Source organism: Peromyscus leucopus, chromosome 16_21 (assembly GCF_004664715.2).
Source record: "Peromyscus leucopus breed LL Stock chromosome 16_21, UCI_PerLeu_2.1, whole genome shotgun sequence".
NCBI classification, from domain to species: Eukaryota; Metazoa; Chordata; class Mammalia; order Rodentia; family Cricetidae; genus Peromyscus; species Peromyscus leucopus.
Genome location: NC_051084.1, coordinates 28,414,317 through 28,430,453, shown reverse-complemented (window position 1 = coordinate 28,430,453; position 16,137 = coordinate 28,414,317). Strand labels below are relative to the sequence as shown.

The 16,137-nt window shown below is 36.5% G+C and overlaps 1 protein-coding gene across 5 annotated transcripts in view; it reads left to right on the top strand.

Moving 5' to 3' along the window:
* The window catches only part of Jmjd1c (jumonji domain containing 1C), a 188,781-nt gene that overhangs the window by 48,624 nt on the left and 124,020 nt on the right, over positions 1-16,137 (top strand). The window contains exon 2 of one of the 5 annotated variants that reach the window (XM_028877214.2): positions 13,855-13,904. The exons of 3 other annotated variants lie outside the window; for them this stretch is intronic. Coding sequence is in view for 1 of the 2 variants with exons in the window: in XM_028877209.2 (XP_028733042.1) it covers positions 13,833-13,904 (72 nt within the window). In the remaining variant the exon portion in view is untranslated. Of the gene's footprint in view, positions 1-13,625; positions 13,905-16,137 lie in introns of those variants that run through there. One more of the 5 variants, XM_028877209.2, reaches the window with a different exon arrangement.

Below are 16,137 nucleotides of genomic sequence, written 5' to 3'. Positions count from 1 at the left end.
TAATATTCATGAACGAAATCAGAAAACTCAATTACTTTTATATATTGAGTCTTAGTAAAGGTGTTTGAATATATAAATATCAAGTGTTAATTAAATAGTAACATAATAGACTCATCCAAAGTTTAAGAAGTAAACTTATCAATAGTACTTAGAATGAAGAGAGATGATAAATGTATTCGGCTAATTGTATACACAGTTGTGGCATAGGAAATATATATTTGTTGTTTGTGGTTTCTAATGCAGACTACTGAATACTTGGGATTTATTGAGATAAAATGGTTATAAGAGAGTCTTGTTCTGTGAGAAGATGAACCTTGGTAGGCTTCTAGATGGCTTCAGGATAAGGATTGATCACTGCAAAAACCGCACCTTGATTAGAAGTTGAACTCCCATCCTTGCTTCCTAATTCCTGAAGGATGGGAAAGAGGTTGTAGATAGTTCATCTTCAATAGCCATAGCCTTGACCTGTAAGATGAATTGCTAAACATTCTTATTAATAATAAAAAAAAAAAACAAAAACCTGGAGTCAGATATTAGGGTAAAATCTAAGAGATCAAGAAAGCAGAAAGAAGTCAGCCATGTTCTTACCACTTGGAAATCCTCAGCCAAAGAGACCTATTTCCTGTATAATCATGCCTGTATGCCTTTTTGTTCCAGATCTCACTTTCTCTCTCTGCCCAGCTTCACCACTTCCTTTCGGTACAGACCTCTATGGTTAATGCTGGGATTAAGGGCGGGAGTGTGTCACCGTGCCTGGCTCTGTTCCCCAGTGTGGCCTTGAACTCAGAGATCCAGATGGATCTCTGCCTCCCCAATGCTAGGATTAAAGGCGTGTGCTACCATTGCTTGACTTCTATGTTTAATATAGTGACTGGCTTTTTCCTCTGATCCTCAGATAAGCTTTATTAGGGTGCACAGTACTTTGGGGGACACAATATATCACCACATTGACCTGTGAGAAAGCTGCTATTAAAAACCCCTCGATGACAGATGGGCTTGGGTAAGCTCCATGTTGAAAAACCAAGTGTATTGAAAGGATGGACAAAATGGTGGAGGGCATGGAAATACTCCTGTTCTTTATATTTCTTTCAGTTGACAGTTACTAGACTGCATTGTTTATAATAAACCACTAACAGTAGTTACTTTTCTGAGTTTTGTGAATTGTTCGGTAAATTATTAAACCAGAGAAGGGAGGTGGTTGTGGAAATTCTGATTTTGTAGCTAATAATTGGTTGCAGAGAAGTTTGAGTAGCCCTATGCTTCCCTTTGGTGTCTAAAGTGAGGGTAATCCTGTAGGAGTAAGCCCTACCCCTCTTTTGAATTGGAATATCAATTTTATAAAAGTTTCCTATACACGAAGGTTCCATTCCACACCTTTACACTATAACTGATAATTTTCACAAAACATTTGTACCATTTTAGTCTTTCTACACTAAACTGTGTTAATAGGTATGTGATGAGGACTGAGCTTTTATACAGTGGAGTCTACCCCTAATTCTGGGTAGTTGTTGAAATTAAATTGTTAGAGAGTTAAAGAAGTTACGTCAGAGAAGGTAGGATATATTTTGTGGCAGGAGAGAGAACCACCCCAGAATTAAAGATTATTTCTCACATCATAATGTATAATTACACTACATGCTGTAGATATTAAAGAAAAGGTAGTTAGAGAAGTATTGTACTACTTTTGCTGATAGGTTGGCTCAATGGCCAAGCACATAAAGGCAGGCAAGAGTTGTACCTATTGACTAGAAGTCCAGCCAAGACTTTGTTTGGCACTTAAAAATTTTTGTGCCATTATTTTATTTTGCTCACCTATTTATTTTGTGTGCCCCACCATATGTATGGAGGTTAGAGGACAGCATTTTGGAGCTGGGTCTTTTACAGTGTGTGTTCTGAGAATCAGATTGTCAGTCTTGGCAAAAGGTGCCTTACTGTCTGAGCCATCTTGCCAGACTTGCCATCTTTTTGTTTAAAGACCTTTTTTCATTCTCTGTGGGTTACAGTTTGAATTATAAGGCACCTATTGATTTGCACCATGTGCATAACACGATACTGGATTATTAGAAGTTACAGAGGATATGTATATATATATATAATATATATATATATAAAATATATATAAGAAAATAATATATATTATTATATATAATATATATTATATATATTAGAAAATTTAAGTTTACTTGTTCCTTTTTATTAAATCTAAAAGAATAGCATGATTTGGTAGCACATGACTGTCATCAACTCTTGGGAAGATGAATAGAATTGAGAGCCCAAAAGAACAAATACATGTACACAAAGCTGTCTTTATATATTTTATGTATGTGATATAGTTGAAATCATGTTGTATGTTTCCTGTGTCAGAGCTTTACTAAGAGGAACTGACAACTGTTTTATGCTCAGTGTGAGGGTAAAATTAGGAGGAAATTATATAGCAAGCCCCCAAATTGATTGTTTCTCCCTGGTGACTTAGGATACTTTATTTTTTTACTTGTTTGCTAGCAAACCAGCTCTTAATAAGTCCCTTGGATCATTAGACAGTTGTTTTGCTTGCTTGTTTCTTTCTCATTTAACCACTCTAGAATTATTTCCTCCTGTGGAAGATCTCACCAGCTGCAATGACCATTCAGTCATTTACTATCATACATATGCAGCATTCAGTGCACTGCTTAGTAAATAGTAAGTGCTTTAGACAAAAGTATTCTGGAATATATAAACTTGGTATACACTTTATTCAGTATTTAAAATTTAGACTGTAGCTATGGGTAGTTGCCCGTCTCCACTCACAATCAGGCAGCACTAACTGGAGTAAGTGAATCCCCCCTTAAAAAATGAAAAAGAAAAAACAAAAGGGCAAGAAGGTAGGAAAGGAATGTGTTGGGAGTGAGGAGGAGGTAGGAATGGGAGATGGGTATAATCAAAATACATTATGTATACGCATGAAATTATCATATAATAAAAAAAATTTAATAAAATTTAGAAACACCAGCACTAAAAATGTAAAAAGGAATGAGCAAAGTAGAATATTAAGATGATGGTAGCTTTGGAAAAACTGAATAATTTAAAGTGATTGAATATGATGATGAAAACAAAGGAGTTGGGTGGGGCAATAAAAAGGGGCCAGTCATCTGTCTTATTTATTACCAGGATATGTTGACATTAACTCTTTAATTTATCAACTAGCTACTGTGTGATTTTTGTGGATGATGATTAGAACAGGAAAATTGGATAAAAAAGGGGGGAGCATTAAGTGAAAATAGAGAGTACAGATATAAGAGAATACAAAATGAAATGATTAGGAGGAGTACTTAAAGATATAAGGTGATAAGGAAGGGGGAGGAGGGTCTGTGAATATTATATATAAAACATAATGGTAGAGTGCATGCATCTAGGCATGAATCCCTAGAAGTACCAGAAGAGGAAAGAAGGTGACATCTGTAAGGTTGATTTCTACCTCCATTCCTAGCTTACTATGGATGGCTCCTGTACTTTTCTGTTGTGATAAAACACCATGAATGAGGCACTTTACACAAGAAAGTATTTATTTGGGTGTGTGGTTCCAGAGGGGTAAGGGTCTACAATGGCAGAATAGAGGCATGCAGTTGGAACTGGGAAGCTAACACCTTATGTCCTGAACCACAAGCCGGAAGCAGAAGAAGGGAAGAAAGCTCTCCCCCAGTGCCACACATCCTCCAACAAGCTCCACCAACAGGGATCAAACATTCAAGAGAGTGAGACTATGGTGACATCTCATTCAGACCACCATAGCTCCTGTCTGTATAACTGTCTCTCCGAAGGACTCGATCTAGGATGATCTCATGTTTTAGAAAAAGCAGTTTTTCTTGTAGTGACTCTTGAAGTCCTGACAGGCATGTGAACTGGTCATTGCATTTTGAGATTTTCTTTTGTGCCTCCTCTAGAGTCAGCACACACCTCCAGAGACTTTTACATTGTAGCTACTAAGGACAGTTCTAATTCAATAAATCACCAACCACCAAGGTACCCTCAAAAGCTTTGGCTGCCATGCTGCATCTTGACTGTGGTAGTTGAGTCAGGAGCAAGAATGAATGACTTAGAGCTTCCCTGGACCCATTGCCACAGCCTACTCAGAAAGATGGTTGGTTGGTTGGTTTTTGGTTTTTTGACTCTGATTTTTTTGTTTTTGTTTCTAAAAGATGATGTCTTGGTATGTTGCCCAGGCTGGTCCTTAACTCCTGGGTAGGATCAATCCTTTCTTAAACTTCCCAAGCATTAACAGCTTGAGACAGCAAGCATCTATGTCAATTCTCCTTTTTGTTACACTGTCTCCCAATAACAGAATGTAAGGAATTCTTTGAGAGGTTGAGGAATGAGGTTGCTATCAGAATTCAGTCTAAACCATATGCAAAGGGGAATGGAGGTCCCTTGAATTTATAGATGTTAGGAGAACTTTGGTTCTTCAGGACGTGGCAGTACCTTTTACTGCTTTCTGTGGTTTCCCCTCTTCCTGAAACTCCTCTGCCTTTTCTTCTGTTCTCTGCTTGGTTGATTGCTGCTGTGTTTTCTCAGCCTCACATACTTTCCTACATACTTGGTTGAATTAGTGACTTGAAACAGATATTCATAGCTATTTCCTGTGTGTCTTTAAAATATTTAACCAGGGACGTTTTCCTGATCTATCAACTAGAGAATATTTTGCCTAAACGACTGTTAGAAGAATTCGAGGAAATTATGTTAAGCATTTACCATAGTGTCTTATATTTTCTTTATTAAATCTGGTTGTGGATACATGGGTGAGCGGGTGGTAGGGGCCTTAGTAGATAGTCCAGATGTAATGATCAATAACCTAATGGCCCAGTCTTCAAAGAAAGTGTGTGCAATTAAAAGAACTCACAAGAATCTGGTGATTGTTATGTCTTAGCTTCATCTGGCTCCTAGGATTCTAGATAGAGATGACTTTAGGGACTGTTACTTGGTGATGATTAGCTGATATATTCTAACTTTAATAAAGTTTTTTGAGAGAAAGAGTATAAACAAGTGTGTTAGGAAGTAACTATACAGGCAGATTTCTGTTTGTTCTATATCTTGTCACAAGAAAGTTTGAGAGAAGTTCTTATCATTTTTATAATTAATATGAAAATGGGAAAATTACCATTGTGCTTTATAAGTGGTATAGTTTAATTCTGTCTTCTGTTTCAGTCAGACCATCACCACTGTTTTTCATACTCTGTATACTTGAAAAAGATAAATCCTTTAATTGAGAGCCGTATAGGTAGAAAAGTAAGTTTTTATTGTGTTTATAACATTTAATAGGCTAATAATCTAACATCCATATGTTAAAAACATGCCACCTTTTAAAAATATTTAATTTAATTTTATGTGTATGGTTTGCTTTCATGTATGAGATTTGTAAGTTGGACCCTAACTAATCAGTTTTTTGTTTAGTTAGGGCCTACACAACTGGAATAAGCCAGTAATAAAATAATAAACTAGAATAAGCTAGAAAGCCATATAAGAAAAAGACATTTTTAATTTTTTAAAATGTTTCAATCACATTTTCATGCTAATAATCTTTACTTTATATAAAGCTAATGATTCTAAATAAAAATGATGACTGTTATTTTCCAAAAATATAATCATGCTAAGATACTTAATCTTTGACAGGTCTATACAAAAATTATATTATTTTTAATTCAATCATAGTAGCTCAAAACTTTAGGCATACTTCAAAGTCCCTTTAAAGGCTTTTTTTAAACAACAGAGAAATGAAGGTTCTCCCAACAACGCTAGCTGGCCACCACACTTTGAAAATTACTATAGTGTAGTATTTCTGTGTCATGTATTCTGACAAATATCTAATCAATCTTGCACTGTTTCCAAGTTAATCTCAAATTAATAACATTGAGGAGACACTAAGCAGGTGTTAGTTATTCAGTGGCTCTCCATTCCTCCATCCCATCCAGATTTACTATGTATAAGTTTGAAGACATTACAAGAAATAAAATTAAGTCTCACTTGAGTCTCATTTTTCCTCAGTGGCTCAAGAGAAAGTATGTCCAAACTGTCAATATTTTCTACAGTATTGTTGTGTGACAAAACTTTCCTTAGGGAGACACAACACAAATGTTTGCTCATCCCAGATAGGGAGCCTCAGACAGACCAAAGTAGAGACAGCACCAAAGTCCATCTTTATTGGGGGTTACTTACAGTAGTGTGGGTGTGGAGTTACCATAGGAGGAGAAAGGACTCCCAAGACAGCTGCACCACCAAAGCCCACCCCGACATGGCAGGCAGTTCACAAGGCTGAGGACCTGCACAGCCTGTAGGCAGCTCAACAGGTTGGAGAGTGCCCTTTCCCGGGGCACTTCGCTACATAGCTCTGGCTGGACTGGAACTCAGAGATCCTCTACCTCCCAAGCGCTAAGGCTATTTTGGTAGACTTTTATCCACAAGGAAATGGCCACTGACATTTAAATTTACTCATTCTCAAGACCATTCATATATTGACTAAATACATTCAGAACTTCTATTAGAAAATATTTGCCATTCTGGTCCTTTGTAATTTATTCTTGTAATATACTTACGAAACTTTGACAGCAGCATATTTAGCTATATATAGGGAATAATTTGAAAAGTATATGGACTTTAAATTTTATCTTAAATGTAACATCTTTTTTAAAAAAAAAGGAGCCAGAGGCCAGGCATGGTAGAGCATGCCTTTAATCTCAGCATTCAGCATGCAGAGTGAGGTAGATCTCTGTGTTTGAGGTCAGTCTGATCTACTTAGAGGGTTCCAGGACAGTTAGAGCTACATAATAGAGACTTTGTCTACACAAACAAACAACAAACAGAAAAACAGCCAGGTGTAGTGATGCTTGCCTTCATTCTCAGCACCCAGTAAGTCAGAGGAAGGTGGTTCTTTGTAGTTGGAGGCCAGCTTGGTGTACTAGTGCACTTTCAGGCCAGCCAAGGCAGCATAGTGAAACCCTGTCTTAGGGGGGTGGGGAGTTCAGTCTATTCTGGGCTACATAGTGAGACCATGTCTCAAAACATACAAATGTCCACTCCCTGAACCTCCCATAGATTGAGCATACTTAGGATAATTTCCTTATACTTTAGTAATTTGTGTTCAATTATTGTTTAAATAGCTATTCAGATTTCCTGAGTTGTAGAGTATGGAATGTTTTTAGGTGTTTTGAGCAAAAACATTTTAAAAAAAAATTGGTGACAGTCACATTAAAAATTGCTATATATGTTGTTTGTAGGCTTATATGTACCATGTGCTTGCAGGAGCTCATGGAGGCCAGAGTAGGGTATCAGATTCCCTGAAGCCTGAGTTATATAGGTGGTGTGAGCCACTTGATCATAGGTGTTAGGAAGCAAGCCCAGGTCCTTTGTAAGCACTGTTAACCACTGAGCAGTCTCACCAGTCCTGATGTCAGTCTTTGATCACAGAAAAAAAAATCTTAATGTTACTATAACAATTCTGCTTTCGAGAAATACAACAAATGTGAATGAGCTGCAGAATGCCTTCCACTGAAGGAAGTAACCTATTAACACGTATTCAGATTGTAAAAACAGCTACATTTATTGTTAAAATTGTCTTAACATTTCATTAGGACATATTGTACTTTTTGTAGTATAAAAGTAAAAATCAAGTTTTTACCAAATGGAAAGGTAGAGTTTTTATAATATTCATACTTTGTAAACACAGTAAACATAATTTAAGTTAAAAATATAAATTGAAGTTCAGAAGTGTTCTTTGAACGTGTGAATTCTCTGATAAGAAAGAATTAGACTTTGCTGTAATTTGTTACAAAGCCAAGTGTGCTCTGTTACTTATGTAAAATAGTGGTCTTTGTTTAGCTTCTTAGAGTGCTGGGAGAATTGTGTAGTTCCATTGATTGGTTCCATGCAATGGAAATCTGACCTTTAGCAGATGTTTGAGAAATTGCCAGCACAGCATGATCAACCAGCTAGACAGTTTCTCCTTGTTTTTTGACAGGCCTTTTATGGTTTAGTAACATGCCAAAAAAATGTTCCAACTCTTTTTCATAATATCTAAAGCTTTGTAAAATACTAACAATATGCTGTAAGATATAGATAAAATGAAATAGCCCCACATAATGGATTAAATCCACTAACTTAAGAAGAAACCATTGTTCAGAATCTTTACAAAAATACTGTTGAGTGAATAATATTTTGAGATGTTGTGGACTGTGAAATTATTAGGGTTACATGTATATGTTGCATTTATCTTGCACAATGTAGATATTATTTCATGTTTTTCATATTTTAGTGTTAGTTTTAGGCACCTTCATTAGTTGAGCCTTTTAAAAATAGTAACGTTTTGATGGGGATTGATTTTTTTTTTTTTCTATAGAGCAGATATTCTGTCTGAACTTGAGTCCACATTAAAACTTGTTCTCTGAAAGACAGCGTTTTTTAGGTCAGTAATAGGTTCAGCTGTGTAGTTGTGAGCTCAGCAAGAACACTGTAAGCTCTGTGCGCTTTTACTCTGTCCACTGAGTGCACAGGAAGGGAGAGGAGGAGTGCTTGAACATTTGAGAGCTAAGTGATGAATGGACAGGCCCAGCACTTGCCAAACTGCATCTTTTCCTGCAGGTGTTGGTTTTCCATAGGGCATTGCAATTGCTTTTCATTGTGTTAGATACGGCAACATTTGAGGAATATAGAGTCTTGTATGTTTGGTTGTATGGGTTTGTAGCCATTTTTGTGTCTTTAGGCTTATATACTGAAGTAATTCTTCCAGAGATTTACAATTTGCAGTGTTGGTATACATATGCATATCACCTTTCAGCACTAAATACTTAAAGACATATTCAATATCAGGAATTACAAGAATATGCTAACTAAAATGGAAAATATTGAACATTATACAGTTTTGCTAAATAGGCATCAAATAAGAGCTGATAACATGTTGCTTACAAGTGACAATGAGTATTATATATGTGTTCTTAGATAAATTAAACATAATTACTGTGCTAGTAATTATCTAATTATAAATCTTTTATATTAGTGTTTCTGAAAGTTTCATATAACATTTATGAGGAAGGTTATGTAATTTAGGAAACTTATTTGAAAACCTGAATAGGTTTAATTCTTACCAATACAACAGTACAAACAAAAAGTAGATAATGATACCAGAATTGATGTAAAATTGTTGTTTTTAAGTAGAATATGTTTAATAGGAAGGCTAGTTTTTTCTCAAGGTTTTTATTATCTACCAGAGGCTATTGTTTTGGTTTTGCATTTTTGTTGACATTAAGTTACTCTCTGAAAAACATTCATTCTGAAGTAGATGGTTTTTTGAATTGAGTACTAAATTGTTTTACCTTTTGATTACAAGTATTTGTGATGTTGCAGTCATTCTTTTTGTTCAGCTTGTTGCTTGACATTTTTACCGTTTTGTCATTGTAATTTGAAACAGCCATGATAGCAAGATAATGTATATAGGACAACTTACAGATTCATTTTTTCCCCCCTTCATAACAGGGTTTCTCCTTGTAGGCATGGCTGTCCTGGAACCTGGAAAACTCTCTGTAGATCAGGATGGAGTTAAATTCAGAGATCCACCTACCTTTGCCTCCTAAGTTTTAGAATTAAAAGCATGTACCACCAGGCTCAACAGAGATTCTCCCCCCACCCCCAAGACAGGGTTTCTCTGTGTAGTTTTGATGCCTGTCCTGAATCTCACTCTGTAGACCAGGCTGGCCTCAAACTTGCAGAGATCCTCCTGCCTCTGCCTCCTGAGTTCTGGGATTAAAGGTGTGCGCCACTGCCGCCCAACCTCAACAGGTTTTGAAAGTAAAAAGTAGAAAATGTAAGTATTCATTAAAGAATTTAAAGATAAAAATAAGGAATTACAAACATTTTCATGTATCCTTGCAGTGGATCACTACTAAGCTATTAAAATGGTTAATTGTAGGGCTGGAGATGACTCAATGGTTTGTTAAGAGCACTGGCTGTCCCTGGAGAGGACCCAGATTTGGTTCCTAGCACCTACATGGCAGCTCACAGCTGTATATAACTCCAGTTCTAGGAGATCTGCTGCCCTCTTCTGGCCTCTTTGGGTACCAGGCACACATTTGATGCAATACATACATGCAGGCATAACGCCATGGAGATAAAATGAAAAGAATCTTTTTAAGTATAAAATAAAATGGTTAGTTGATACAATGGTCATAATGTTTGTAGCATCTAATAGATGCCCTATGAGAAGAAATAGAGCTATTAGAAATTTCCCAAGCCCTAACAATTAGGTGAAAGACACACAACACAAACAGCATTGTTATGAACAGGCAGTATTTAAAGAGGTAATTTGTCATATCTTGTTAATACAATAGGATTTCAACAAATTGAGTTTACAGTGTGATTGACTTTTCTTGTTTGCTTGTGTGTTTTCCTTCATTCTTCCTCCCACTTTTTTTGAGTTGGTTTACTGTGTTGCTAAAGCTGGCCTTGAGCTCCCTGCTCCAGCCCTAAGAAGGTAGAGAACCACAGATGTGTATCACCATAACTGGCAGTCAACTTGATCTTTATGATTGCTTTTCTGAACTTTTATGTCCTAGAATTTGACTTAGGATTTATGGGATATGGAATTCTAGATTGGGGATTAAAAATGAAATTTCCAAAACTATTACCTTCTAGAATTTGATGCTGTTTTTGAAATATGTTAGATGGCAAAAATGCCTACATGCTTTCCTGCGCCTCCCAGTTCCCCTCTTCCTTACTTTTCCTCCTCTTCCCTCCCCACTTTCTTCCTTCTCTGAGATACAGCTCAGTGTCAGAACCCTTGGCCTAAAATTCAAGGTTCTGAGGTCAACCTTCAGGCAAGCATGTTTGCATTCTTCTGTCCACAATTAAGTTACTAGACCAACATTGATTTTTTTTTCATATATTGTACTTAACTCTCAAGAATTGCTTTTCAGTGTGCACATTTCTGACTTTTAGTTCTGGAAGGTATTTATTGAATTTGTTCTATGACAAACCCTCCCCCCCCCACATGCCCTTTTCTGAAACTTGTATTGGTTAGTGAACCATACTGAGCCATTTTAACTAAATTGTGTTTTTTTTCCTCCTAGGTTATTGTTGTTTGTTTTAGTTACACAGTTTTCAGTTTCCTTTTCTAAAGCTGTTCCTTTTTCCATGATTTCTATCATAGTTTAATTTAAAGTCTGTTTTAGTTCATTTTTGATAGTGACTCTTTTCTGTTGTTATATTTTTCTCTGATCTCACTGACAGTATTGGGTGTTTCTTTTAAAATCTGTTTGATCCAGTCATTTCTTTTCTCTATGCTTTCTTCCATGAAATACCTGGTAGTTTTGACTACTTACATTTAGCAGCAAAAAGCACATCATGAGCTATGAGAATGTTGGGAATGATTAGATTATAGTCCTCATCTATTTAGAAGTCAGGCCATTTTCTTGGGAGTTATAGCTGATATCTGTAGTGGTGGTGATTTTTTTTTTTTAATCATTAAAACACTTCAGATTTCTTAGAGAAATCTACTTTAGTCTTGACAAAAGACTTGGAAATCAGCTGAGCAATGGTGGCACAGCCTTTAATCCTGGCACAGGCAGAGGAGGCAAGTGGATCTCTGTGAATTCAAGGGCAGCCTGGTCTACAAAGTGAGTTCCAAGACAGCCAGGGCTACACAGAAACCCTGTCATAAACCCCCCTCACCAACCTCCCACAAAGATTTGGAAATAGGTTTTTGGACCAAAATAAAAGATTTATTTTAATTTTATGCATATGAGTGTTTGCATAACATATGAATGCAGTGCCTGGTCTACCCCCACCCCCATTTTGAAAGTTGTAGCCATTTATAAAAGACTGGACATGGGAACAGATGCTAATCCTGGATGGATTTCATTTTTGAAACTTGTCTAACCCTCCTTTTCAAGAATTATTTTTCCCCAACTTCTTTTCTATGATCCCTATTCTAGAGACCTACTGATAAACTTCTCTAGGGAATAAATCTCTGACAGCAGGATAAGAGTGTTAGTCTAGGGTGGGAAAGACACTGCTTAAACACTGTTGCTTTCATAGCCTGTAGTCAGTTTTTATATTAGCTATACTTTACCGCAAAGAGTTTTCTAACTTTGGGGGGCATCTCTGTGGTAGATTGTTTATTGGAATTCCCCAATTCTGGGCTTAGCTTAACTTTCTTTATTTCACTAAACTACCACTGCCATTGCTATGATTCTACTATCTAGTTATATAGATTATATTTATTCATACATTGTATTATACATTTATTAATGACTATTAGTATATAACCTATATAATTCCAATATAATATGACTCTAATATCACTCCATTCTGTTCTTTTTATCCAGTCTAATTTTTTCATGAAATCTTTATGATCCATCATGTTATATTCACTTCACAGTTTGTTGTGTGTTTAAGAATAAGGATAGGGCCGGGCGGTGGTGGCGCACGCCTTTAATCCCAGCACTTGGGAGGCAGAGCCAGGAGGATCTCTGTGAGTTCGAGGCCAGCCTGGGCTACCAAGTGAGTTCCAGGAAAGGCGCAAAGCTACACAGAGAAACCCTGTCTCGAAAAGCAAAAAAAAAAAAAAAAAAAAAAAAAAAAGAATAAGGATAGGACTCAGTGGGATGCATTGGAAGACATTGTGCTTTTCATTAGTTCTCTTACAGAGGTTTATCCAGCTGTGTGCTATATTACTAATATGCTTACACCTAGACATTTTACTCCTAAATATATTTTACTCTTTTAATATTTTGTAGGTACTAGTTACCTTAATCATCTAAAACAAAGGATTTTAATTGATAATGAAACTATAACATTGATCCTAGTAAGATAAAATTAGCTCAATATAAACCCTTTCAAAAAGATTTATTTTTTTTGTGTACACACCTGAGTTTCTCTGTGTCTGTCTAGATTCTAGATTCAGTGATCCTCAACCTTCCTAATGCTGTGGCCTTTCAGTAAAGTTCCTCATGTTGTGGTGACCCCAGCTATAAAATTACTTCATCACTAACTGTAATTTTGCTACTGTTAGGATTTGTAATGTAAATATCTGATACGCAATCCCCAAGTGGGCCACGACTCACAGGTTGAAAACAGACGCTAGAAGATGGCATTGGATTCCCTGGAGCTGTAACCTGCCTGATGTGTGGGTACTCTGAACTGAGTTAGGAACCTCTGCAAGAGTACTAGACACTAACCATTGAGCCATCTCCTAAGCACTAATGTAATGCCTTAAAAAACAATTTCAAGATGCCTTGGAAATAATTAAAAAGAAAAGATTTACTTTAATTTTTATGAGTATGAATTTTTTTTTTCTGCATCTGTGTTTGTTCACCATGTACGTTCAGTGCCAGAAAAGGGCATCAAATCCCCTGGAATTAGAGTTCCAGGCAGTTGCAAGCTTACCATATGGGTGCTGAGAACCAAACCTGGGTCCTCTGTAAGAACAATAAATGCTCTTAACTGCTGAGTCTTTTACAGTCCTGAGTTTTTGGATGTCTGATGTGGTTTGATGGTCATAGGTTGTTATAAGCCCTTCAAACTTGATAGTTTCTCTCTCTCTCTCTCTCTCTCTCTCTCTCTCTCTCTCTCTCTCTCTCTCTCTCACACACACACACACACACACACACACACACTTTCTAAAACCCATTTTGTCTTTGTTTCTAAAAACCAGGTCATATTAGAATTGTTTAATTCCTGTATCAATTGAAACATTGGAAGTACCTAATTCAGGCTTGTGATTATTTTGCCTCTGTATACAAACACTAATTGAAAAAGTGGCTAGGTATTCTCTTACTGTCTTCTTTTCTCATTTTGAATTCATTTACTTTTTAACTATGTTTCTTCTACCTTTTCCAGTTTTCTACTCAATTCTCCTTGGTGGAGAAGATGGATGCAAAGCAGGCGGTGTGAGTAGTTATTTATTCTCTCTGCATCTGTTAATACTACATCATCTTCCCTCATGGTGACAGTCTTGTTTCTCTTTAATTCATCCTCTTTGATTTATTCAGTGAACGGGTGTATTTGGTTTCCTTTCTTTGATGAAATTGAATTGATTCAAATAAACTAGAATGTTTATGTTAATTTGTAAGCATTGTTATTTATGTTTTTCTCCTTCCATTTTTTAAATATATGTAATTTTAAAATCTGATACCAGAGGGGGCTAGAGAGATGGCTCAGTGGTTAAGAGCACTGATTGCTCTTCCAGAGGACCCGGGTTCAATTCTCAGCACTCACATGGCAGTTCACAACTGTCTGTAATTCCAGTTCCAGGGGATCTGACACCCATGGCAAAACACCAATGCACATAAAATTAAAAAATAAAATAAAATAAAAAGACTAGCTTAAAAAAATCTGATACCAGAAAACTGTACCTCCATTTATTGTAAAGTTTTAGGGATTGAACCCAGGGACTTGAGCATGCCAGGCAGATGTTCTATGAGTGTGCCATATTCCCACCCATGTGCCAACATGTTTTTATTCACCCACTCATCCCTTCATTTTTTCGGTTCACTGGCCCTTATAAAAACTACTTATATAGATGAGGCCGTGGAAAGCTCAGTGGTGACACGACTTTTACTGTAGAATTCATACTTCCATAGGGAATTATGATCCCACTTGTTATTAGGATTATTTACATCTGTATAATTGAAGCATAGTTTTCGCATTTTGGTTTCTTAAACATTAATGTCTAATGTTTCCTTTTGAACTTAATCTGTGGTGTTATAAAAGTTGAGTTCAGCTTGAGTTTTGGCTCTACCATATATTAATTATGTAATACTATTGGACAAATTGCATAACCCTTCTGGTTCTTAGCCTCCGGTTCTGGCACTCAGGCAGAGGAGGTAGATCCCTGTTAGTTTGAGGTGCATCTGGTCTACATATCAAGTCCCAGGTAGCCAGGGCCACATAGTGATTAATACTTTGTTAAGTTAAACTATGGTGCAGCAAGTAGGTAAGGTACACTCTGTCTAAATAGATCAATGTGTGCTTGTGCTATAAACTTCTTTTTTAAAAGAGATTTGTCATTTAATAACATACCCAAAGCTCATAGTTATCCTTCCCCTAAAAACAAAATATGGCGTGGAAAGCATGCGAGGGCAAGCCTTTTAATCTCAGCACTTAGAGGGAGGCAAAGCTCTGTGAGTTCCAGGGAGACATAGTGGTCTGCCTAAAAATTTTAGGTCAGTCGGGATATAAACCGAGACACTGTCTCAAAAATGAGAACTCAATCTGTTTTCTAAGAAGTTGGGATATTTCAGAAACTCAGGGGAAAAAAAAATCAAGGATTCATCTTTTTTATACAGCTTTATGGAAGCGAAGCATTGAAAAGGGGACTTTTCACTTAGACATAGTTCATATAGTAGATGATGAAGGAATGATACTCTTAGAATATTGCCATTTTGTAGATTTGAGGGAAGTATTATATTGAGATAGTAATTATCATTGGCACAAATACATCATATATATTCAGATAATACATGTCTTTTTTTTAAAGAGGTGTGTTGATAGAAGATCTTGCTGTATAGCCAGGGTGGTCTGGCTATCTACCTGCCTTACCCTTCCATGTGCTAAGACTTTAGGAACTACACGTGTGTGCCACCGTGACAAACTCATGTGTATTAATATACAGTGCTTTTTATTTGGTTGTTTTCCTCTATTAATCCTGAATTTGAGTAAGACTACATTGAACAATTACAGGAATTACAAGGACAGAGACACACAATTAAACAAACCAAATTGAGTAGTCAGCAAAATGCAGATCAATGAAGACTATATGGAACTAATGACTTGATTTCTTTAATAATATAATCACAGTAGGAAAACGTTAGGTGGAAACCTTTCAACAAAGCTAATTTGAGAGGCATGTTAACTAGTTGGAATTTGTGGACCATTGAACAAATGAAAAGAATGTACACAAAATATCCATCCTTGGAAAAGTAAATGCTGACTTATTGTAAGTAGATTTTAGAAGATTAATTGGTCATGAGTCTGAAGTTGTTAAAATAGCTGGGCATGGTGGCCCACACCTTTAATCCCAAGCAGAGGCATGCAAATTTCTGAATTCCAGGCCAATCCTGGGCTACAGAATGAGTTCCAGGACAGCCTGGGCTATACAGAGAAACCTTGCCATGAAAAACC